The 26116-nt window shown below is 39.1% G+C and overlaps 1 protein-coding gene across 1 annotated transcript in view; it reads left to right on the top strand.

Moving 5' to 3' along the window:
* IMPG2 (interphotoreceptor matrix proteoglycan 2) overlaps window positions 1-12711 on the top strand; it is an 86848-nt gene extending 74137 nt beyond the window's left edge. The window contains exons 15-19 of the mRNA XM_013045606.2: window positions 1968-2178; window positions 3961-4149; window positions 5724-5925; window positions 6355-6434; window positions 9084-12711. Of these exons, the coding sequence (XP_012901060.1) occupies window positions 1968-2178; window positions 3961-4149; window positions 5724-5925; window positions 6355-6434; window positions 9084-9096 (695 nt within the window). The 3' untranslated portion in view covers window positions 9097-12711. The remainder of the gene's footprint in view (window positions 1-1967; window positions 2179-3960; window positions 4150-5723; window positions 5926-6354; window positions 6435-9083) is intronic.
* The last annotated feature ends 13405 nt before the right edge of the window (window positions 12712-26116 follow it).

Genomic DNA, 26116 nt, shown 5'->3' with positions numbered 1-26116 from the left:
CATTCTTATTTTTTTTTAGAAAATATAATAGTAAATGTATTTTTATTTTTTAAAATTTTAATTTCTTCTTATTATGTTCAATTAGCCAACGTATAGTTTTTGGTCATTAGTTTTGCTTATTCTCTTTTTTAAAAGGTTGTTCACACACATTATCTTGTTTACCTCCCATTCCCTTTTCTACCTATTCTGTCTAGCGCTAACTCTCTTTTTTACTTATCCACTGGATCTGCTCTGGCTGCATCTCTAAAGTTGCCAAGCTCAAATGATTTTTGGCTTTCTTTCCTTCTATATTATTTTCCTAAGGTATTTTATCCATTTCCATTGTTGTAAGTCTTATATAAATGTCAATAATTCTTTTTTTTTTTTTGCAAAAAAGATTTTTTTACTTTTTAATTTTTATTTGCAAATCAGACTTATCTTCTGAGCTCCAGAATCAAAATATAACTATGTATTTGATGATCTCAGTTTAGATGTATCATCCTATGTATATTGAACCTAAGATATCCAAGAATGAGCTCTTGTTTTCCATATCTCTCCCTCTTTTAACTAAGTCTAATCCTTTAGTCAGCTTCACCATCTTGAGAAATGGAAGTCATGTCCATTGAGCTACTTAAATCAGAAACCTAGGAAGTCATTCTGATACCTGTTTCTATTACCCCCAAACTTATGTTGGTTCTGAATATTCTAAATATATCTCAAATCTATGTACTTCTTTCTCCACTGCTGCTAGTCTAGGCCAATCATTCATCAGCCCACATTTGAACCAGTTTCCCTACTACTTCTCCCCTATCCCTTCTCCCAGATAGCAGCCAGGGTACTCTTTCCAAAACATCAGATTATTTCACTTTCCTGCTTGAAATATTTCAGTGGCTTCCTGGTTCAACAGCCACAAGGTCTGGTCCCTCTTTTCCTCCAGTATTATCTAGTGAAACTAACTTCTTGGCTAAAATCCTCATATTCAAGAAACTTTCTTTCTTTCTTTCTTTTTTTTTTTTTTTTTTTTTGCTTTAAAGCCTTTGTGCCAAGTATCTTTAATCTCCAGAATAGCAAGAAAATCAGCAATTCTTAAAACCATATTAGATTTTCTGGAAACAGACTATGCTATGCTATTTATTTATTTATTTATTTAGGCTAAACATCACATTTTTCATCTAGATGAGCCTATGGATTTTTTCCACCTATTTCATCTGTCTTTTGTATCCTTGTCACTGTTTGCCATTCACAGGTTGCCATTCACCAGTGAACAGCATATAATGAAACCAAGTGGGATGAAAGACCCATCATGGTCAATGTCTTACATGATTTTTGATCACTTATTGTCCTAATTTTTTAAAATTTTTATTTTTATTCTCACCTAATCAAAGAAAAATAAAGGTACTGAAATCAAAATATTGTTAAGAATGGCCCGAGGACGTCCAGGGCTGATATATTTTTCTAACATTGGCTTCCACAAATCTCAAATGTTCTTAGCTGCTCTTATTGGGTTATACACACTCCTGAGGCTCCTATCAATGTCTGGGCTTTGTCTCCTGTTCCATGTTCTCACTATGGGATAGGGCATTTAGCATCACATATAGAATAGAGGTAGCCTGTGGTAGGTTAGGGTTGGTGCAGATGAATGGTATATGAAAACTGTGTTCAATTTAGATTGACAACTACATGGCATAGGTTTTAAAGTGTCCTCCTGCTCCCTTGATAAACAATGAAAAAGCTTACCCAGATCACTGAGTTTTATGCTTTGGCTCTGGATTTTTAGAGATATTTAACAACAGCTCATCAATCCAAGGATGAGTCAGAATTTTTTTGTGGTATTATTGGTGATGGTGTATTTTAATGTTTCAGGAAGGGGGGTGTCCCTTGTTACTTTGGAGGGGGTTAGTGTTACTGGAGGGACTTCATGTACTCATTCCTGTGTTTTGCCTTTTCTTGTTTCATTCGCTAGTGGGTTTTTTTTTTTAATGTTTTAGGTGATCAAGCCAACCTTTGCAAGTTTCAGGCATGCAATGAATTTTCTGAGTGTGTAGTCAACCCCTGGAGTGGAGAAGCAGAGTGTAGATGCTTCCCTGGGTACCTAAGTGTGGAAGAACTACCTTGTCAGAGTCTCTGTGATCTACAGCCTGACTTCTGCTTGAATGATGGAAAATGTGACATTATGCCTGGACATGGGGCCATTTGTCGGTATGTTGTAGTTAGAGATTTTGGTTTCCCAAGGTTATGGATACTTCCTCCATATAGATACTTCTTGGATGAAGAAGATGAGTCTACACCTATGATTTTAGGATAATCACAACAATTTTATTATAGAAGTTTTATCTAGGCAATAGATGGATGCCCTCTAGTTCTCATGTGGAGAGTGGGTCAATTAATAGGGCTCAATTATACCCAGATCGGTTGGTTATTTTATTTTTATACTTTTAAGATGCTGTAAGAAAAACATTATTTAAATGTGTCTTAATTAGAATACTTGAAGTAGTTGGAGACCTTTGTGTTGGTTCTTAGTGGTGATGATAAGGCAATTTATACTCAAATTAGGTTTAGGCTAAGATAATACTTTACACTGTGAAATTTTATTGTCTACTTGGATATTTTCTTTCTTTTTTTTTTTTTTTTAAAGATTTTATTTATTTATTTGTTAGAGTGAGCATGGGCAAACAGAGTGGCAGGCAGAGGCAGACGGAGAAGCAAGCTCCCACTGAGCAAGGAGCACGATGTGGGACTCGATCCCAGGATGCTGGGATCATGACCTGAGCTGAAGGCAGTGGCTCAACCAACTGAGCCACCCAGGTGTCCCAACTTGGATATTTTCTTAATGCCTGTGGCTTTCTCTTGGTCCTACTGAATGTTTGAAAATAAAGAAAAGCAAGTATTTAAAGCCTTTGAAATTGTTAACAAATATATTTTAAGTAACTTAGGTCCATTTTTTAATAAGGCAGAACTACAGAAACTCCAGCAGACAGATGAACAGATTTGGGTAGCCTAGCCATTCTCCCCGGTCATTTTCCTTAAACAAATCAGCCTCTGAACCATACAACAACTAGTCACATGGTTGTAAAAGGAGAGAATGCTGAGAACGAGCAGAGAAACATGAATAAGAAGACAGTTTATGGATGTCAAGATGTGCAAATATTATAGATGCCAGACCCAGAGGATATAAGTGGGAATGATCCAGACTCTTCTGTTCAAAAAAGTACAAAGTTTAGCTAGAAAACTCAAAGGAAAAATAGTCTTTTTATTTTCAGAGATAATGGTGGTTCCAGCACCGAGGTGAGCACTGTGAGGAGTTTGTGTCTGAGCCCTTGCTGTTCTCAGAATTTAAGACACGTTTGCACAAGTCTGGAGCCTGGGTGTTGCAGGCATCTCTGCAGTATGGTGAAAGAACACTAGGAGTTTAGAGACCTGGGTTCTAGACCCAGAGCTGTTGCTGACTAATTGTGTGATCTCAGTCACTTTCCTTTCTAGGTCTGTTTTTTGTTAAGTATAAGTAAGGAATTTAATTAGAACACTTTACATCTACCCAATCTTTTATTTAGTTATTTACATATAGTCAGGGAGGACATACTGGGTCTGTACAAAGCACTATTCACAACCTTAAATTGTATGATCATTGAATCTATTATGTTCACTTCTTTTTAAAAAAATTTTTAAAAGATTTTATTTATTTATTTCTGGAGAGAGATCGCAAGTAGGCAGAGTGGCAGGGAGAGGGAGAAGCAGGTTCCCCACTGAGCAGAAGGCCCACTGTGAGGTTCCATCCCAGGACCCTGGGATCATGACCTGAGCTGAAGGCAGATGCTTAACTGACTAAGCCACCCAGGCACCCCTTTTATGTTCACTTCTGTACTGAAGCTTCACTTGGTCAGCCTTTATTTTGTTACCTTTCCCCAGTCCCGCCAAAGGTTCTGCCATTGTTGTTTTCAACACAGTGATTCTGTTTTTGGACTTTGTCACTTGTCATTACAGATGCCGGGTGGGTGAGAATTGGTGGTACCGAGGTGAGCACTGTGAGGAGTTTGTGTCTGAGCCCTTGGTCATAGGCGTCACCATTGCCTCGGTGGTTGGGCTTGTCCTCGTCTCTTCTGCTTTTGTCTTCTTCTTTGTCAGGACTCTTCAGGCTCATTATGATAGGAGAGAAACAGAGAGGCCCATCAGGTAAATAAGATAAATTGCTCTCTAATGGAATAAAATGTTCCTTTTAGTCATTTATTTTGTACTTCTTATATGCCAAATATTGGATAATGATCTGGGTGGAGGAGAGCTATAAAGTTGAATAAAAACATGGTCCCTGGCCTGAAAGGGTGTTAGATTAGAAACAAACGTAAGCGCTGGTATGAATAAGATGAGGGATAAATTGCTTTTGCCTGGGAAGAGAGTCTTAGAAGTTTTAATGATAGTTATGATATTTAGCCAGAAATAAGAGTAGATATTTGCTCTGGGGGTGGCTAATTGAATGAGCATGAGCAAAGTTGCAGGAATCCATGAATCTCAAGGCACACTGAAGGAGTGGCATTGTTGAATGTGGCCAAAATGCCTCTTTCCTGGTAGGAAGTGGTTAGAAGGGTGATGGACATGAGGTGAGGCCCTTGTGTGAGGACCACATTTGTTAGTTTGTTCCTTTTAGTTCATTCCAGTGGTAATTAGCCAGACTTCAATGTATTTATTATTTTTTAAAAAAGATGTATTTGTTTATTTGAGAGAGAGTGTGCAAGCACATGCATGACTGGGTAGAGGAGCAGAGGGAGAGAATCCTCAAGGAGACTCCCCACTGAGCACAGAGGCCATGATGGGGCTAGATCTCACCACCCATGAGATCATAACCTAAGCTGAAACCAAGAGTCAGAGACTCAATTGACTGAGCCACCCAGGCACCCCATAATTAGCCAGATTTTAAATCTGACTAAGAGTCTGACAAGAACTGAAATCTGGTTCTCTGTTTAGTAGCTTCATTAATAGGAGAAATAAAACTTGCTCAACTTAGTAGGCTAGGGATTCAGGAGACCTTTAGTTGTTATGTGATTGAGATCCCTGCTTGTACTTTGCTTCTGTGTTTCTAGAGTCTATAAGGGTTACGCTTCAGGTTCAAGTTACCTTCCCTCGACCTCTGGCATGGCTAAGAAGTTACCTCTCCTAGGTGCCTAGAGTACCCAGGAGGACATACTTCCATCATTGTTCTTAAACTTTTTACTGACTCACTTTGCATTAGAGTATAATCTCATTCAGGACAGAGTTCCACCAAAGTCTTCATGTCATCAGCATCTGTGATAACCCTAGGCACATAATCAATGCTGAGTACATATTTGTAGCTCTGAATTGAATTTCACTAAGGTCTCTCTACATTTATTTTCTACCAATTCTCTGTGTGGTTACATGGTTACATACTGATTTTGATTTACATACTCAGGGAATGATGGAGCTGTATTCATTTAATGATATGCTATCTGTTGACAGACATATTTCCTCATTAATATTTATTAATAAACACTGTGGGGCAAATAAAGATGGATGATACGTGAAACAGTAATTCCTTAGGGCCCTTGCCATGTAGTTGGGGAGATGATAATGACAACACCTGATCTGGATATTTCTCATAGTCACATTCCTACATTTGTATCCAGTTCACCTCTTTTTCTTGCTCAACAGAAATCTTACCGCAGGTAAATAGTCTTCTAAGTAGTTGAGCGTCTGAAGAACCTGAACCAACCATCCTTTCCTTTTTGTGGTTCCAGCAGGCAACCTGACAGCCTCTCATCCATTGAAAATGCTGTGAAGTACAATCCTGTGTATGAAAGCCATGTGGCTGGACCCGAGCAGTATGAGGGACCCTATCCTCAGCACCCCTTCTCTAGTTTTGCAGGTGGAGAAATGATTGGTGGTCTGAGCAGGGAAGAAATCCAGCAAATGTATGAGACCAGTGGGCTTTCCAGCGAGGTAGGAAACTGCTTTTCTGTTGCTGCTCTGCTGGTATGTGTGTGTGTGTGTGCATGCACACATGTGTGTGTATGCATGTACATGGGCTTCAGGAAAGGATGAAAAAATATTTCATGATCAGTTTCTTTCCTCATGGTATCTTCCAGGTGATGTGGTATGCAGGGGATATATAATTCTGAGCCGTAACTCATTTCCCACCCAGTGGCTTCTTTTTGCATTATTAGCAAATGCTTTCTCTCTCCTCCCTCCCTTCCTTAGGAATATATCTCTGGGTTTTTAAGAGTGATTCCAGCAATATCCAAACCCCCATCTCTCTGAAAAGGCCATTCTTTCCTATAACTCTCCCCTGGATAGGCCAGAAAGCTAGAACTCCTAAAGTGCTGTTGAGGTTTTTCTAATGCAATGTATGGTCTTTTTTTCTTTTCTAAGGAAATTCAAGAAAGAATGAGAATTCTAGAACTGTATGCCAGTGATCCTGAGTTTGTAGCTTTCGTGAGAGAACATCAAATGTAAGCATCTGATATAGTCTTCTTCTCAGGTTCCTTGCAGGGTGCCTTCTAGTAGGGGCACCCGCGTGAGTACATAATTCCTGTCCACATGACGTGGGTTCCTGGGATAACCGATGTTTGTTGAGCTCTTTACAGTTCATATGCTTCCACACGAATTACTTCATTTATTCTTCATAATGGCTTTTTAAGTTGAATGTCTTGTATTTAAATTTTTTAAAAGATTTTATTGATTTATTTGAGAGAACAAGGAGGAGGCAGCGAGAGAGAGTGCATCTGAGGGTGGGGGAGGGCAGAGGGAGAAACAGACCCCCTGCTCAGCAGGGAGCCCAATGTGGGGCTCGATCCCAGGACTTGGGGATCATGACCTGAGCTGAAGGCAGATGCTTAACCTACTAAGCCTCCTAGGCACCCCTGTATTTAATTTTACAAATGGGGAGAGGAAGCCTCGGAGAGATGAAGGGACTTAAGACCATAATGATAGCAAATGGCAGAGAAGATTTAAAACTAAGACACTGTTCTGGTCTAGAGATGCCTGGGCTGTTCATATTTTCTCTCTTGTTACCACAGATATCACATGTGATTTAATGCTATGCAGTATTTTTCATAGTCAGTTTCTAAGAAAAGCATTTGAACAGCCATAAATCCTCACATATTTTGATGTATCTTTCCATTTCTGTCTTTGTAGACACTTGTCAGTATGCTTTGAATTACACAAATCTCATTAAGGTATATATTTTGTCCTTATAAAGTTCATCTTACATTTCCCTCTATCTCTTTCCATTTGCTTTTCTCAGAGTGCATTTTGGGCAAGTGTCTGTAATTATTTTTCTTTGTTCCCCAGGATCCATAACCAGCCTTAGGTTATAAAAATAAACTATCTTGTAAAGAGACCATTATAGACATTAGTTGAGTATAGTGGGTGAGATATAATTTGGCTTTGATTTTTGGTCCTGTTGCCCTCATAAAGGTACCTCCTTATGTATGGGTTCCACCGAGGCCAGATATCCTCATCTGGCTTTTAGAAGAGAAAAACCAGAGCAATTCATGCATACTTACAGAAGAAATTGATGAAAGCTCATGATCACACAGAGCTCTGATGGGAGCCCCTGCCCCTATGCTCTGAATCCCTTCGTTCCAATAGGCAGCCCCTCACTCATGGTTCTGATTAACTGTAACCTAAGGGAACTGAAGAAGTTGCTCATTTATTTATTTTTTAATAAACATATAATGTATTTTTAGCCCCAGGGGTACAGGTCTGTGAATCACCAGGTTTACACACTTCATAGCACTCATCACAGCACACCTCACCAATGTCCATAACCCCACCACCCTCTCCTGACCCCCCACCCCCCAGCAACCCTCAGTTTGTTCTGCAAGATTAGGAGTCTCTTATGGTTTGTCTCCCTCCCAATCCCATCTTGTTTCATTTATTCTTTTCCTACTCTGCAAACCACCCATGTTGCATCTCCATGAAGAAGATGCTTATTAATTCCATGTACATGCTGGAGACTCCTTTAAAAATCTCTAAACATCTGAAAAAATTTTAAAAATAAATAAATAAAAATAAAATAAAAAAGAAATGCAAAAAAAAAAAAAATCTCTGAACACTGACTTGGCCCCATTGTCAACCTTGCTGAATGCTGTTAGAGCAATATTACTGGGAGTCTACCTTTTTTTTTTTTTTTTTAGGTTTTATTTATTTATTTGACAGAGAGATCACAAGTAAGCAGAGAGGCAGGCAGAGAGAGAGGAAGGGAAGCAGGCTCCCTGCTGAGCAGAGAGCCCGATGCAGGACTTGATCCCAGGACCCTGAGATCAGGGCCTGAGCTGAAGGCAGTGGCCCAACCCACTGAGCCACCCAGGCGCCCCAGGAGTCTGCCTTTTAAAGACCAGGACTTCTACTCCTCCCTGAATCTCCAGCCAGCAGATGGCCTATTGCTCCATTTCAGTGGTATCCAATAGAAAGAACATGATTGATGTTGCCTAAGACTATTTTTAAGCTCTTTAGAGCCTTGAATGTGCTCCCTGAGTTAAAAACATATTTCATCTAGACTAGGACATCAAAAGAAAGGATTCAGGAGAGCCTAATTAGGGACACACAGATTAACTACATGCTACAGTTCCTTATGGTAACTATCTGCCATGGAAATAGAAATGAAAAAGAAAAAAAAAAAAGAAATATACAAAAAAAAAAAATCAATGTAACAAAGAAGATTTAAACAAAAAGATCCTGTGAAACAGAAGAAAGCCCATGCAGACACTGTAACCTTAAGAGGGATGTTCACTGAGGGAAGACAGCATTGCAAAAATGTTAGGCCTGCCGTCCATATGACATTTTCAATTTCACGTAGTCTCAGCATCTACGAGTATCCGAAGAAAAAGTAGGCTTGATTTAGAATTCATAAAAGCTTGACAGCGTCTTCACAGAGTGGGGTTTCTTTTTGTTGTTGCTGTTTTTGTTTGTTTGTCTTATTTGTTTTTTAACTTGGCAAAGCCCAGGAAAACTTCCCTGCAAGGAAAGAAAATAGAAAGTATTAGTGATCTTAGGAACATAGTTTGGTGGTGTATTGTAACAAAAGTGCATTACAGGGCATTCTTGCTTTTTCCATTAATTGTTCTCTGTTTTTTGTTTTTGTTTTTTCATGGCAGGGAAGAGCTTTAACCAAAACTTCTATTTTGAAACTGATCAGAAGCCTAGAGAAGATGGAGATCCCTTGCTACCTCTGTCATATAATTAACCTGGATTTTAAACTCTGTTGGAAGAAGAAGAATTTTCTACTCAAAAAATTAAGTTTGGAGACCAATTTTTTTTCCAGCTTAAAATTTCAGAATATAGTAAGAAATATGGCAATTTTTATACCTACAAAGACCAAAAGTTTTATTTAAAGAAACTGAAAATGGTATGAGTTCTGGGAAGTATTCTACAAGGAAAATAATGACCCGAGAATTGGGGCTGGATTTGGGGTCTGCTTCTGAATCTCTGAAGGTGTGACTCAGAAACAGTGGTTCAGGTTTCCCTGGAGGAAAATAAGGCAAGACTCTTTCAGGAGAAGGCAGGGTTAGTAAGTGAATATTTGGTAGTATGTCTGTTATTGTTAGAATATTGTGGAATGAAAAGCCTTTGAATTAGTTTTATAAAGTTTGTAGTCAGACACTCATTTAAATAAAAAACATTAAGTATTTTTGGCAGTTAGACTGCTGAAGGAAAACCAACATTTTTGCGATAGTATAGAATTAGGCTTGTACTTTTTCTACCAGAGTTTTGAATTTCCTCAGCATGTGAATCAAGACCACATTATTGTTAAGTATGTCAGTATCCTATTTTTTTTTTTTTTTTTGGTTGTCAAGGGCAATGCATATGTATAGTGTTTAATGGGTTCCTGTTAGACTGCAGATGAATTTAATCATATGGACAGGGAGGAGTGGGCATTGGTCAAAGTCACAGCACTGTTAATATAGTTTGCTGATTGGTGGGTGGACTAAGTCGAACTAATGGGCTCCTTGGCTCTTCTTCTGCTATCTCATGTTGTCCTAGGCAAGTCCTGGATTTTTCTAGTTCCTGATATATTAATTGGGAAAGCAGCACTAACTACCTCACATAGTATAGGTTAGCTTATTTACATTGCTTCTTCTTATGTAATAGTTTGTGTCTAAATTCATTCCTGCTTACATGAAACATGACAGGACTTTTACTGCAATTAAAATTTTTAAAATTATATAGGTAGGAAACATCCACATATTATATAAATCTTAATTGAAAATGGAAGTTTTCCTCTTTCTCTCTAGTAAATTTTCGAGTGGGTAGCTTTGGAGGGTGCAAGGAGAGGGCCAAATAATCTTCACTATTAATATCAAATTGCATATACAAATAGCTTATTATTGATATAGTTATTTTATGTTAGATGTCTTCATGTTTGCCAAAAATAATCTTGAACATTTTGATTTCTTTCTGATCAGATTTAACCAGATTAGACTGACTATAAGATAAAATACTTAATTCATGTATTTTTTTTCTTAACTTGATGATTGCCAATGTCACTCATTATGGAGATATCCAAAACTAAATCTCTGAGTTCATGGCATAGTAAAACTATTGAAAGTCTAAAAGATATCCAGCTAGTTTGCAAAGTATGTATGTTGTGTGTTGGTATGAACGTTCCTGTATCTCGGTATTCCTTTTCATTCCCTACTCACTTAATGGATTTTCTACGAGTTCAGAGTAGACACAAGCCACTGCTTGGACATATTCTACTGGACTCATTTGAAAGGAATTGATAATTAATTATCTTTAAAGCATTATAAATGTTAATGATATTTGCCACTACTAAATGCTTAATTTTATTTCTGAAACTTTCAAAGATTTCTGTTTAACCTTCTTGTGTTTCAAACTTTTTTCCTAAACTTATTTGTGTTAAATGAAAAGAAAATTTGTCTTTATCACACATTAACACTAGACTGCAACAGTTTGAATGTCTGCTTGCTGGCAGAGTTCTAGATGGGCATAAAAGGAGTCTGGGGCAAGTCACCACCTGGAACATAGGAGAAGCACAAATTAAAAGAGCTAAAGAAGATTGTTGTTTTCTAGAGGCTAAGCAGTAAAGTGGGAATTTGAGAATGCTGACATGTCTCTGGCTCTCCCTTTTATATGACCTTTTTGTGTAAGCACAAATCATTCAGCCCTACATGAATGTCTGCTTCACACCTATTAAATGGAAGAATAAGGGAACTCCTACATGTCAGGGATAATGACTTTGCCCTACTCTTGCTATAGCTGAACCACAGTGGGAAAGATCAGAGAATGCAGCTTCCAAGGTGACAATCCATAGGGCTAAAGGAGCTATTGCTCTAACGGGGCAGAGGACATTGAAAGAGCTTCTTTTTAAAAGAGCTTTCTCTGAGGCAATTTAATGGAATGTTCATTTAAAAGTATAAGGACTTGGGTGCCTGGGTGGCTCAGGTGGCTAAGTGACTGCCTTCAGCTCAGATCATGATCCTGGAGTCCCGGAATCGAGTCCCAGATGGGGCTCCCTGCTTGGCAGGGAGTCTGCTTCTCCCTCTGTCCCTCCCCCTTCTCATGCTCTCTCTCTCTCAAATAAATAAATAAAATCTTTTAAAAAAATCTTAAAAAGTATAAGGAATTAACTCTCCTTTGGGTTGTATAGTTTTGGGAACATACTCATTAACCTAGTAATAGAGTATTTAATAAAAATATCACCTTACTTGAAAACAATAAAATGCAGTTAGCACTAAAAGTATATGGTAAATAATTCACACTTTTTGGATTGATAAAGTGCTTTGGAGTATTGTACATATAGCCTTCATAACTGAGTGTACATTCACAATTACTGTTTTCATGGGTCTGGATGAAGGGGAATTTGTTTGATTAATAAGACTCAATTTCTACCATGGCAATGTTTAAGGATGTTTGTTCACATTTATGTGCCCTAAAGTCTCATTTAGTACTTAATAAAACAAGTATAGGGTTTACTTGATTTTATTCCTACTTCTTTGTTTTTTCTTCTCCAGTATCTAGTTATTATTATGGGTTGGCAGCTCCCCCTCCCCCTCCTCTTGGTTACCATAGAGTGATTATAATGTAGTTGAACAACCTGACTCTCTAGAAGCTTTTGTTTTTTTTCCTCATTTGCTTAAGGTAGGGATGGAAAGAAAACCAATGGAGTTGGTTAAAGAAAGATTGCTGGGGGATGTAGCTAGTACCAGCTGTTCTGTAACTAGAGAAGGAATTGTGACCTGTCTAAAAAGAACAGATAATACATAAATATGGTGTTAGCAGTCCAAATCAATCCTGCATGGGAAAGGCAGAAGGAAAATCAGCTACCACCAAAAGCAGCAGCATCAGAAACCTCAATTTTCAGTCTCTTTCTTTCCTACATTTTCATCTTCACTTTCTGGCAACAGGGCATGAGGAAGTTCTAAATCAATCTTGGAAAGAGGAAAGTGGTCTTAATTTGATTCCAAAGACTGAATTATAAAAACACAAATAGGGAGAAATGTGTCTAATAAAAATGCCCGTTAACTGATTAATTAGTGACCTAGTTTTAGTTACTAATTAGGAGAAACAGTGAGTAATAACTCTGTTTTTAATAAGCTTTGTTCAGGATAAGCCCTAGTCACTGTTAGCTCTTGGCCTTGTGATGCTGGTCAGCTTTCTAGGTCCTTCAGTATATGTCCCAAATGAGCTAGTTCTTATTGGACTCTGTTCCATGAACTAAACTTTAAATTATCTTTTCACCAACATACACACATGTTTTGTGTCCCCCACTTAAAAAAAGAAAAGAGAGTGGGTTAAGCCGCTGCCTTCGGCTCAGGTCATGATCTCAGGGTCTTGGGATCGAGTCCCGCATCCGGCTCTCTGCTCAGCAGGGAGCCTGCTTCCTCCTCTCTCTCTCTGCCTGCCTCTCTGCCTACTTGTGATCTCTCTCTGTCAAATAAATAATAAAATCTTAAAAAAAAAAAGAGAGAGAAAGAAAAAGATTTATTTATTTATTTATTTATTTATTTTAGAGGGCATGCTTGGGTGGGGTGGGGGGGCAGAAGGGAAGAGAGAGAGAGAGAATCTCAAGCCGATTTCTCACCCAGTGGGAATCCCAATGCAGGGTTCAATCTCATGACCCTGAGATCCTGACCTGAGCTAAAACTGAAAGATGAAAGCTCAACTGACTGAGCCACCCTGGTTCCCTGTGTCTTTCCCCTCTGCCCCAACCTCTCCCTTCTTATTTTGGTGCAAATAAATCTGTGCTAAGATAATAATAGCTGTTAAGGAATCATGATTTTTAAAAAAGATTTTATTTATTTATTTGAGAGAAAGATAGCATGTGAGCAGGGAGGGGCAGAGGGAGAGAGGGAAGAATTTGAACCAGGCTCTGCACTGAGAGCAGAGCCCTATGTTGGGGATCAATCCCAGGACCCTGAGATCATGACCTGAGCAGAAAATCAGAGTTGGATGCTTAACCAACTGAGCCACCCAGGTGCCCCAAGGAATCATGATTTTCTAAGTAACAACAAAATGGTATGTGGGCTTTCTGGATATAGTTCATGTTTCCAAATGAATAACTCTTATTGTCAATATTGCACACACGGCAGATTTGGGGAAGAATATGCATATTTTTGGCAGTGGGTGTTTGAATGAGTCTCAGAAAACCCTTTTCTGTACCATGTACACGCTTTTATTCCATTATTCATTAATGTTTTTATAATTTTTAAAATTTGTGTCACTGACTTTCCACTAAACTGAATTCTTTAATGTTAGAGTCATATCTTGCTAATTTGTTATTCATGAAGCCAAAGAATGGTTTGCCTACTGTAGATAGTTTGTCTACAGTAAATATTAACTCAATTGGCTTAGATAGTGGGGTATATGTAGGTACCTATTTTATGACTAGCAAGCAAATGATTAATTTGTATCTTGGGAACAAATTAGGTGGACCTGGGAGGGGTTTACAAACTGTTTGGAAAGAAATGGTTTATAGAGATTTTAAAGTAACCATAAGCGTGTCAAGAGACTATGGACTCTGAAAAACAATCTGAGGGGTTTGAAAGGGCGGGGGGTGGGAGGTTGGGTGAACCAGGTGGTGGGTATTAGAGAGGGCACAGATTGCATAGAGCACTGGGTGTGGTGCATAAACAATGGATCTTGGAACACCGAAAAAATATAAAATTTTTAAAAAGAGTAAGGAATGTGCTAGCATAGTAGATACAAGCTTCTTGTGTGTGGTTGGTGAGGGAGTGAAGATCAGGGAGCTTGCAGAGACAAGTTTGTAGGAATAAAAATTTGACTTTACTTTGTATTGATAGATTTGGGAGCATAATGCATATAGAAAACATTGTTTAATCTTAAAATACAGGTGTTTTTAAAAAAATGATCTGATTTCTTATTTATTTCTTTATTGCACAGAGCAGAATAAAATAAAGGCACTAGGGAGCAAGATGTGACTCAGTTCTTGCCTTTCTTCAAACCAACCAACCACAACAAAGCACTACCAGAGAGAGGGATAAGTTGGTTAAACCTGCCAGTTTTATTTATGTTCTTGTAATCATATCTTTTGAAAGTGATGCTATGCCTTTAAAATTAATTAATTAATTTTAATTAATTTAATTAATCATGCTTATCCTGCACATAGCAGCAACTGATTTTGTTATTTCCTCTCAGGTTCCCCATGTTCACCATAGGGGAAAATTCATAACTAAATCCTAGCAAAGTGGCTGGTGTCTCTGTGCTCCAAAGGAAAACTCCTGAAGTGGGAAAGCTTCATGCCAGATTCCTCCAGGTCATATTTCCCATATATGATATAAGTTCTTGGAAGCATCTATTTGGCTCCATGCTCCTAAAGGGGCAGGTATTCGTTTTGCTCAGTGTCAGATCATTTGTAAATACTTAGAGTCATATTGCTGCTTATGTGATACCATCAAAAGTTAAATATTTCATTCCCTATAATGAATGAAGGAAACACATTTATGATTCAGATTTTATTTTTTTTATTTTTTAAGATTTTATTTATTTATTTGACAGAGAGATCACAAGCAGGCAGAGAGGCAGGCAGAGAGAGAGGAGGAAGCAGGCTCCCTGCTGAGCAGAGAGCCGGATGTGGGGCTCGATCCCAGGACCCTGGGACCATGACCCGAGCCCAATGCAGAGAACTTAACACACTGAGCCACCCAGGTGATTCATGATTCATGATCCATGATTCAGATTTTAAATTGCTATTGCTCTGAAGTCACAGAAAATAAAACAGATTCAAAATTTTTTGAAGTTTGAGGAAAAATTAAATTGTACTTATTTGAAAAAACAGACATGAGTTTAATCTCCAAATGATTCTTATAAATTAGTAGTTATGATGCCCCTTTCCCTACCCTTTAAAAAATTTTACCATGGGCACCATTTTTCCACTTAACTTTTTATGGAGAAAACTCCTGTGAAATTTCCTCAAAAATTCTGTGCTTTTTGCTGTCTTAATACCTTACTTACTATACATAAGAGAAGCCTGATGATAGAAACTAAATAAAAAAATGATTCTTTTCCTTTTTTTATGCTATTTGGATTTGGAATACCTCAGATAAAATAAGTATCTAGGTCACATTCTACCATTTAGTGATAATTTCATTTTAGATGAATAATCAATCAGTAATTTACATTGCAGTCTCCGTTGGGAAAATGGATTTAATGGCCTGTTTGCAGAGCCAGGTTAGATTCTTCAAAGTATCCACATGAAGAGAGTGTTGGGTTGGAACTGCACCTTTAAGATGTTCCTGTTTCTCTTAAAAATGTTAATGTAAAGATAACTTATTTCTAGAGAGATTTATTTTCCTTATGAAGTGCTCTCCATGACAGTAGTGTAATGATCTCTCTTCCTCAAAAAGAAAGCTCTAAAACACATGTTGAGGGTTGGAAATACCTTCTGTTCAATACTGTGAGCCAGGAAAATTTTCCATTGCTTCACTTTTTCTTATTTTACTTTCAGATTTGCCAGTGATGTTTCAAAAATCAGCATTTAACTTGGAATTGAAAAGCTGCAAGCTTAAATGGACTTTCCATTAATGAACAGGTTTAAACATTATTCTACTTTGAGAATCATCTTAAATTAATTTTGACTTAAAAATACATAGTTGATATTTTGGAAAGATCTATAAAATCAGATGATTTCTCTCAGTTTTATTAAAGCAAGGTGGAGAGAATAGAAATGGAAATCCAGTAATGTTAGGAGACATGTTATAAACACACTGGCTTTGCCGGAATTTCTTCAGGGCCCAGGTAGGAGCCACATTGATTGATGGTATTTAATCATTTCTTCCTGACACAGGCCTATGATACATTGTGCTGCCCTTATCTATACATTTACATCAGGACCTCACAGTGAGCATCACTTGGGATGGCTCAGCAGTGTACCAAGCAAGAGCCAGATCCCTGCTGTCTGTTCCAGAACTTACCGGGAAAAGATGAGAGCTACATGACAACCTGCAGAGATAAATATGTTACAATTCAGTTACTCCAGAGTTTCCTTCTAATTGCATTAAAAACATTTTGGCACTAATGCTATTTAATTTAGAACAGATGATTGGGTAAAATTATTACCTAAAATGTTCATTGTTGAGGCCATCTTTTATCGCAGACTTATGTGAATTGAAACACAGTATTTTGGGGGGAGAGGGGTAAAGGGAGAGGGAAAGAGAGAGTATCTTAAGCAGGTTCCATGCCCAGCATGGAGCCCGACGTGAGACTCTATCTCATAACCCTGAGATCATGACCTGAGCCGAAATTAACAGTTGGACTCTTAACCAACTGAGCCACAAAGGGCTCTTGAAACACAATGTTTTTAACCTCTCAACTTTTATATTGATTTAAGGGGCAATACTATTGCCATTCCCAGGTTATAAAACTATTCCTCAGAACCAGAAAAGGAAGTAAAATACCTTGAGAACTCCATTTGAAGTTTCTTTTTATTATCTAGGAGACTGGAAAATGCTGTAATTCTAGCCAACAGAGGTAGTCATGAGACCTGATTTTCCAGTATTAATCCATTTGCCAAAATTTAGACCATGTACAGAGCTCACAAGCCACCCAGGTCTGAAAACCTAACTCCCATCTCAGCCACCAGTGAGGTGGGAGGTACTTTTGTGTTGATGGGCACATGTAATGTCTCCATCCCCACCTCGTCTTAATGTGATTTCTTGACCCTCTGCATGTTTTGAGTTGCTGATGGCTTCTAACTATGGCATCCTCTTCTTCCCTGGCCACAGTGATCTGTGTGTACTCATGGTTACTATGTGAGCTCAGTGTCTGCTCCACACTCATCACCGTCACAGAGAACTTGTGTCCGAGGCTGGCCTACACAGTGCCAAGTGGATGGGAGGGCATGTTGGGCTGAGTGGCTGGAAACAGAGACTGACAGTGCAATCTGTTGTTAAAGTAGCTAGTAGAGGTGTGGCAGATGAATAATATGACATCTTTTCCCCTAGCCCTGAAACTGGTCACTTTTAAGATGAACACTAAATAAAATCAGCAGGTCTACATTGTCAGTATTGTCATCAAATTTATCTTCCTAGTGTTTTTGTTTTTTTTTTTAAAGTAAAGTTATTGTTCTCTTTCATATGCCTCTCTTTGGTCTGCTACTAGTTTGGGTGTCCTATGTGATTCTGGAATTATTGAAAAAGATGGCGACTTTCCTTTAGCCATGGTTAAATTTTATTCCTTTCTAACAGATAGGTAGGTTTCCTCCTATTCATATATCTGGGTTTAGAGCATGCAAAATAGCTTCTATATTTGACTAATCGAAACATAAATGTAACTTTGGGCAAAATTGCTTCATGAAAAGTTGCCTGATTATCTGAGGATTATCCAGGGTCTAATCTTACTCATTCCCAGGGATGTTCTTACAAGTCTCTAAACGCCTTTTCTCCAGAGAGTTTTAGAAGGGTGCAGAATAGAAAATAAACACTGGAATAATTAATAAACATTGGCTAAATAGGGAAGAAAAAGAGAAGAAGAAAAAGTAGACTATGATAAACACTTTAAATAAAGTTCTGGCCATATTTGACCTAGGCTTCCCCAAAGGAGTTAAAATCATAGTTTATTGCTGGATTCTGATAACCAGGGGTTGGGGACTTGGGCAAGGAGAAGATGGCAGCGATCAGGGACATGATTTGAACTCAACTATGCTGGTCAGAATCTGAGACACACATGGTGGTGATGGTGGTGGGGAGGAGGTGGCAAAAGGTCCATAAAGGCTAATAACGAAGGCACAGATAATGGTTGCAAACTTAGGATGGGCTGAGGTTAGCATCAAGACAGACAAGCCAATGGCAGTTATTTCTAAAGTCAAGTCAATGTTAGCCAGAAGTTGCTGCAAAATGCAGAAGTCCATCATTGGAGCTCTGAGGTCCAAATCAGGGTCCAAGATAGAAGAGCCCATAGCAGATGAAAGAAAAAGACGTCAATGAACAAAGGAACAGTCTAGCAAGGGTGCCCGCAATGTGAAGAAATTTCCTGTTCCTGCTTCTGGATTTAAATGGCTCCTGAGAGGGGCACCTGGGTGGCTCATTCGGTTGAATGTCTGCCTTTGGCTCAGGTCATATCCCCGAGTTCTGGGATTGAGCCTCACATTGGGCTCCCTGCTCAGAAGGGAGCCTGTTTTTCCCTCTGCCTCTGTCTGCCGCTCTGCCTACTTGTGCTCTCTCTCTCTCTGTCAAATAAATAAGTAAAATCTTTTAAAAATTGGCTCCTGAGAGACAAGAATTTCTCCCTTGGTGCTGCCTGGGCTCTGCTACACAAGCAGGCATTGGAAGAGCCTAACTGAGGCTGGGAGGTGAGGACAAGGATCATTAGTGTGAAAATGACAATGAAAATCAAGGGTGCCTGGTTTCCCAGGTAGCACCCTGTGGTGCTGGTCATTGAGTTACTTAGCTATTCTGAATTGTCAATTCTGAAATTTGCAGAAGGCCATTGATTTAGTCTAAGAGTTCTTTATTTTGTAAATTAGTCTAAATGAAAATCCTACCAAATGCATTAAAATGTGATTGGGAAGATCCCATATATACACAAAATTCTGCCTTATAATTGTAATAACCTCTGGGCATTTTACTGAAAAATGAACATAAATCAACATCTAATCAATGGTGTAAAAAGCAAATTGCCTAATACATCTTGTAGCTCTTTTTTAAAAAGATTGATCCATTTATGTTAATAGGCATTATATTTGTTGGTATTTATTTGTTTTACAAACTTCTTCCTGCCTTTATTCTTGAAGGCCTGTTGTTGCTTGTTCCTATTGAATGCTGCTCTCAAAAAAGCCATGCAGTTGCTTATTTTCAGTTTGCATTCGCAATGAGACATCTCTATTCCCTACTAATTATGAATACCTTATTTTTCAAAAGATTTTAAAGAAATATTTTATTTATTTATTTGACAGAGACACAGTGAGAGAGGAAACACAAGCAGGGGGAGTGGAAGAAAGAGTAGCAGGTTTCCCGGGCAGCAGGGAGCCTGATGTGGGGCTCGATCCCAGGATCCTGGGATCATGACCTGAGCCAAAGGCAAACAACTAATGACTGAGTCACCCAGGTGCCCCTTTTTAAAAGATTTTATTTATTTTATTTGAGAGAGATGGAGAGAACACAAGTGAGAGGAAAGGACAGAGGGAGAGGCAGACTCCCTACCGAGCAGGGAGCCCAATATGGGGCTCCATCCCAGGACCTTGGGATCCTGACCTGAGCCAAAGGCAGATGCTTAATCCACTGAGCCACCCAGGTGCCCCATGAATACCTTATTTTTAAAGTTACCATTTACTGAGTGTGTTTGGGGCCAAGTGCTTTATATACATTATTTTTGTATCTGCCTTCAGCAATGTTTGCAATCTGTTCATAGTGTTAAATTAGTCTTTTTTTTTTTTTAAAGATTTTATTTATTTATTTGACAGACAGAGATCACAAGCAGGCAGAGAGGCAGGCAGAGAGAGAGGAGGAAGCAGGCTCCCTGCTGAGCAGAGAGCCCAATCCGTGGCTCCATCCCAGGACCCTGGGATCATGACCTGAGCCGAAGGCAGAGGCTTTGAATCACTGAGCCACCCAGAGACCCTGTTAAATTAGTCTTAATGCTATTCAAAATTGTGGGACTTCATAGTAATTTAGACCCAAAATTTAACATGACTGATTGAAGAATAATAAACGAGATGCCAAGTTTTCTGAGTTGCCAAGTTTTAGAGACATCACCCAATTAATGCTGTGACATTAATGTTGGACACAAAGGAAGGGCTGAGAAAGTGTATTTTTCCTTCTTTAAGATAGTTTTTAAAAATACAGAGTAATAGGGGCACCTGGATGGCTCAGTTAGTTGGGCGTCTGCCTTTGGCTCAAGCTGGGATGGAGATTGCATTAGGCTCACACTGAGCCCCTGCTCAGCGGGGAGACTGCTTCTCCCTCCCCCTGCTTTTGTGAGCATTCTCTCTCTGTCCCCACTCTCAAATAAATAAATAAAATCTTAAAAAAATTTGGAGTGTTATAAATCTTCATTTGAGGAAAATTTGGAAAAATATGGAAAAGTGTAAAGAAAACAAATAATCCATAGTTTCCTTCCAGAGACAGCTATTATTTGGATGTCTTTCCTGCTAGTATTCTTTCCTCTTTTAACCTACTATTATGCAAAGAGCATTTTCATTAAAAATTCTTTAATAGCATATCAAAAACATTCTACCATGTAGATCAGAGGTAGCAAGCTGGCTGTGTGTGGGCCAACTGTTTGGACTTTGCAATATTAACAAATATTTGAATTAGTTGACAAAATATTTAATATCAGGAGATTTCCCACCACCTAGCCCACTTCACTTGTCTGGGTGACCTATTTGGCCACTTTGCTTTGAGAGTGCTGAGATCGCTCTACCAAAAGTTATGTTAGCCATTCACATATTGTGATTTATTTTAGGTTATTTCTGTTTTTAATAATTGCCAGAATGACTAATGGAAGGAATACCATTGTATTTTCTGAATTTCTGAATATTTCCTAAGAAAGATTTGTAGATTTATTTATTTAATTGAGGTTTCAAGTTTTTTTCTTATCATGCTTTCTTGGCAATCAAGTCATAGAACCTTCTTTCCATTTGGCCAGTCTGCTTATAGTATCTGCAAAGCAGGTTCTTGGACTGACTGCAAGGGTGTTCTCCAGACCGGGCCTCCTGCTGGCCTGGCATGGAGGGGCTGTCAGCCATCAGCACGAGAGCATGTCCAGGCTTGACTTTCCACTCACCTCTTTTGCTAAGACTTTGGCTTAAGTGAATTTGGCCAGGATATCTTTTAATTTATTATTTTAAAAACCAAAGATGAGTTAGTACAAGTTAGTTTTATGATATTTGGTCACTTTTTACTCGAGTATAAGATTATTATTAAAAAGTAAATTTTTACTAGCATTCTTTAAAAATATTCTTAATTTTTATTCCGAGTTATAAACTTTTGGGTGTTGTTCCAGTTTATCGCTTTACTGTAATGTTTAGGAAAATACTTTTTAATAAAAGTCTCTATTGAAACTTTTAACACCTTGTTGTGGGAAAGTCAAAGATGCATGAAGCATCCTTCCTCTTGGAATCTAGTTGGGAAGACAGAACTCAAACACAGAGAATATAATCAAGTACATGACTGGATGGAGCAGGTTATTTCTATGGCTCAGGAGAGTCAGAGGAAGAGAGGATTCATTGTGGGGTCAATAGGCTGAGCCAGGATGGTTAGTTCTGGGTTGAATTTAGGTTCTAGCAGACTTTACAGGTGATAGGGTGAGGGTAGCTGCAGCATGAGAGGAGACTGGCCTATCAGGGTAGAGCGTTCAGGCTGGGAAGCAGTGAGGGGGTACATTTAGATGGGTGGGAGGTACTGCGGCTGTAAGGTGTGGGAACACCAGACAGACCATGGTAAATTTACTCTGATGGACAACAGGAAGCTTTTGGAGGTAAGAAACATCCTGATGGCAGACCTTGGGGGACTTTGTTTTTCTTTCCTGTCACTGTGATTTACAGGCATATTATTGTACTTCACTTATGGGGGTTTGCAGATAATGTATTTTTTTGCTAATCGAAGGTTGATGATGACCCTGCTTGGAGCAATTCGGGTGGCACCATTTTCCAACAGCATTTGCTCATTTCATGTCTCTGTGTCACATTTTGGTAACTCCTGCAGTATTTCAAGCTTTTTAATGATTGTCATATTTGTTATGGTGGTCTGTGATAAGTGATCTTTGATGTTAGTATTGTAATTGTTTCAGGGCATCATGAACCATGCCCATATAACATGGGGAAGTTCAGTGACAAATTTTGACTGTTCTAATGACCAGCAGTTTCCCCATCACTCTTCCTCTCCTCAAGCCTCCCTATTCCCTGAGACACTGTATTGAATCTAGGCCAATTAATAACTGTGCCATGGCCTCTAAATGTCAAGTGAAAGGAAGTGTCAATTGATATGGCAAACTTTATTGTTGTCTTATACTAAGAAATTGCCACAGCCTTCAGTAACTACCATCCTGGTCAGTCAGCAGCCATCAACATTGAGGCAAGACCTCCACCAGCAAAAAGACTATGGTTCATTGAAAGCTCAGATGATGGTTAGAATCTTTTTTTTTTTTTTTTTAAGTAGGCTCTATGCCCACCCAGTGTGGAGCCCAGTATGGGGCTTGAACTCACCATCATGAGATCAAGACCTGAGCTGAGATCAAGAGTCTGACATTTAAACAATTGAGCCTCCCAGACACCCCGATGGTTAGTATTTCATAACAATGAAGTACTTTTAAATGAAGGTATGCACATTGTTTTTTAGACATAGTGCTATTGTACACTCAGGAGACTATAGTATAGTGTAAACATAAATTTTATATGCAGTGGGAAATTCATTTGACTTTATTGTGGTATTTGCTGTATTGTGGTGGTCTGGAACCAAACCTACAATATCTTCAAGGTATGCCTATATAATATTAGAATACAAAAGGAATGGACATAAGGAGGCCAGTTCAATGGTGGTTGTCATAGTTTAGGCATGACATTATGAGGGTAGGAATGTGGAAGATTTTATAGAAATGAATGCACTGAAGAAATTTTATATGGGAAAAGTTGACAAGATTTAAAGAATGCCTAGATATGGAGTAAAGGAAAAGAAAAAAAATTAGATAACTCTTAAATTTCAAGTTCTGGGCACCATAAACATTTTGGGGTTTTTAAATAGAAATGGGGATGCTTAGATTGTATTTTATTTTATGGCATAAAGGATTATATGTCCAACTTTAGAAATAATTTCTATTTCTCCCTTGGCTCCCTCTGCTGCTGAGGTTTTGCTGATATGAGAGTGCTAGATGATGAGTTTGAGTGTGAGGAATAGTGAGTTAACAGGTTACTTTCGAAAGATACAAGATTTTCTTCTAAGATTAATGAACTATTTATGTTCCAACCTAATTAATTAATTAGCATAATTTTACCAAGACAAAGATCATGAGTTTTGTTTCCTGTTGTTCCCATGTGGACCAGTTCATTTTGCTCTGCTCTTTGGCAACATACCTTGCTCCTAAATGTAAACGAACCAGTTTACAAATTCATGTCCTTAACATCAGAGATTAGGAATTTGAGAGAATAAATCAACACTAGTCAATTTCCACTTCCAAAACATGTATATACATATCTATGCACCCGTGAAGGCACACATACTCACATGTATATATACAAACATCCAGATCCATGCCTTTCTTATAGTGGGTTAGTGTATTTTTTTAGAGCCTTGACCATATATTTCTTTACTGGATTATTTACTCTTTAACAGTAGATGTCAAAGGAATAAGAAATGACTAAAAATTAATAGATTAGTGTGTCTTAATTTTAAAGGGTTGAGTTGCATTGTAGAACATGGGAGAGAGATGTAAACATTACTTTGGATAATTTTGTCTTAAACACTGTAACATATAATTGCATACATTTTAAGAGAAGTAAAACTACTAATTTTGAACTCCTTGGCAAAGAAATTAACAAGATTAATTTTTTAAAAGATTTTATTTATTTATTTGACAGACAAATGATCACAAGTAGGCAGAGAGGCAGGCAGAGACAGAGGAGGAAGCAGGCTCCCTGTTGAGCAGAGAGCCCGTTGCGGGGCTCGATCCCAGGACCCCGGGATCATGACCTGAGCCGAAGGCAGAGGCTTTAACCCACTGAGCTGCCCAGGTGCCCCAAGATTAATTTTTTTTAACAAAAAAGTCAGAATCCATTTTAAACACCATCCTAGGTTTTTAGATGAGCATGAGAGGGGCACCAAGTATCCCGGCTACATGCAAGTCATAAAAGGCAGGAAAAAATGATTTCTTTTTTCATGTTTGTGGATGAGATGAGCTCTCAGTTGGTCTAAGTGAAAAAGCATCATCGAATAGCAATGGTAGCCAAGTTTCCTTGGGAGGGAATAATGACTAAACAGCCCACAAACATGGCATCACCACACACTAACCTGTCTGCAGCATTGACCTCATATGACATAGTCCTAAATCCTTCTTTGTAGGGATTTGTGTTCCAAAGAAATGGCAAGAAGAGTGAATTGAGAACCTTAGGGTCAAGTGAATCCAAAGAACAAAGTGATACTTTGAGGAGCAACAAAGATACTAAATTGGTTAAGACAAAGTCATTCATAGAGTGCAAATGTAAAGAGAAGGGTGGGAGACTGAAGTGGAGCAAAAGACAGAGTGGAGCAAGAGCAAGGTAGGAATAAAACAAGGGGATTCCAGATTAGGATTGCCTATGATTTGCTTTTATCAGTGGCTGGCTGAATGTTGCATGGGTAGTTTGGTTTGATTTAAAGAATGGGGTGAGTAACACAAGACCTAGGAACTTAATTATAATGAAATAGCTTTACCTTTATTTGATTTCATAGTTTCTGGTGTCCTGTGTTAAAAATAAGAAAATAGGGGCACCTGGGTGACGCAGTGTATTAAACCTCTGCCTTTAGCTCAGGCCATGGTCTCAGGGTCCTGGCATTGAGCCCCACATCGGGCTCTCTGTTCAGCAGGGAGACTGCTTCCCACTCTCTCTCTCTCTGCCTCTCTGCCAACTTGTGATCTCTCCCGCTCTGTCAAATAAATAAATAAAATCTTAAAGAAAAAAAAAAAAAGAAAATAGTAGATGTAGCCAAAATCAGAACAATGGGGGAGGAGTCAGGATGGCGGAGAAGTAACAGGCTGAGACTACTTCAGGTAGCAGGAGATCAGCTAGATAACTTATCTAAAGATTACAAACACCTACAAATCCAACGGGAGATCGAAGAGAAGAAGAACAGCAATTCTAGAAACAGAAAATCAACCACTTTCTGAAAGGAAGGACTGGCGAAGAAGTGAATCCAAAGTGACGGGAAGATAGACTGCGGGGGGGGGGGGGCTGGCTCCTGGCAAGCAGCGGAGCAAGGGAGTACTAAATCAGGACTTTTAAAAGTCTGTTCCACTGAGGGACATAGCTCCAGAGGTCAAACTGGGGTGAAGCCCACGCGGGGTCAGCGTGGCCTCAGGTCCCGCAGGGTCACGGAAAGATTGGGGGTGTCTGAGTGTCGCAGAGCTTGCAGGTATTGGAATGGGAAAGCCGGGGCGCCTGGGTGGCTCAGTGGGTTAAGCCTCTGCCTTCGGCTGGGGTCATGATCTCAGGGTCCTGGGATTGAGCCTTGCATTGGGCTCTCTGCTCAGCGGAGAGCCTGCTTCCCTCCCTTTCTCTGCCTGCCTCTCTGCCTACTTGTGATCTCAGTCTGTCAAATAAATAAATATTTTAGAATGGGAAAGCCGGCTATAGAGACAGAGCCGAGGAGGGAGCTCTCAGCTTGGGGATACCTTGAACCAGTCGCAGGCTCGGTGAGCTTGGAGCGCGGCCAGAGGCCAGGGAGACGGGAGTAATTGGGCGATGTTCTCTGAGGGTGCACTGAGGAGTGGGGCCCCAGGCTCTCAGCTCCTCTGGACCGGAGACCAGAAGGCCGCCATTTTTATTCCCATCCTCCAGAACTCTACGGAAAGCATTCAGGGAACAAAACCTCCTGAAAGCAAGCCAGAGTGGATTACTCAGTCCAGTCCTTGGTAAGGGTGGTACAATTCCGCCTGGAGAAAAGACACTTGGGAATCACTACAACAGGTCCCTCCCCCAGAAGATCAACAAGAAATCCAGCCAGGACCAAGTTCACCTACAAAG

The sequence above is a fragment of the Mustela putorius genome, unplaced genomic scaffold, assembly GCF_011764305.1.
Source record: "Mustela putorius furo isolate JIRA1106 unplaced genomic scaffold, ASM1176430v1.1 tig00003834_pilon_pilon_pilon, whole genome shotgun sequence".
Classification (NCBI taxonomy): Eukaryota; Metazoa; Chordata; class Mammalia; order Carnivora; family Mustelidae; genus Mustela; species Mustela putorius.
The sequence above is the reverse complement of the archived record's forward strand: the minus strand, read 5'-3'. Positions and strand labels throughout refer to the sequence as shown.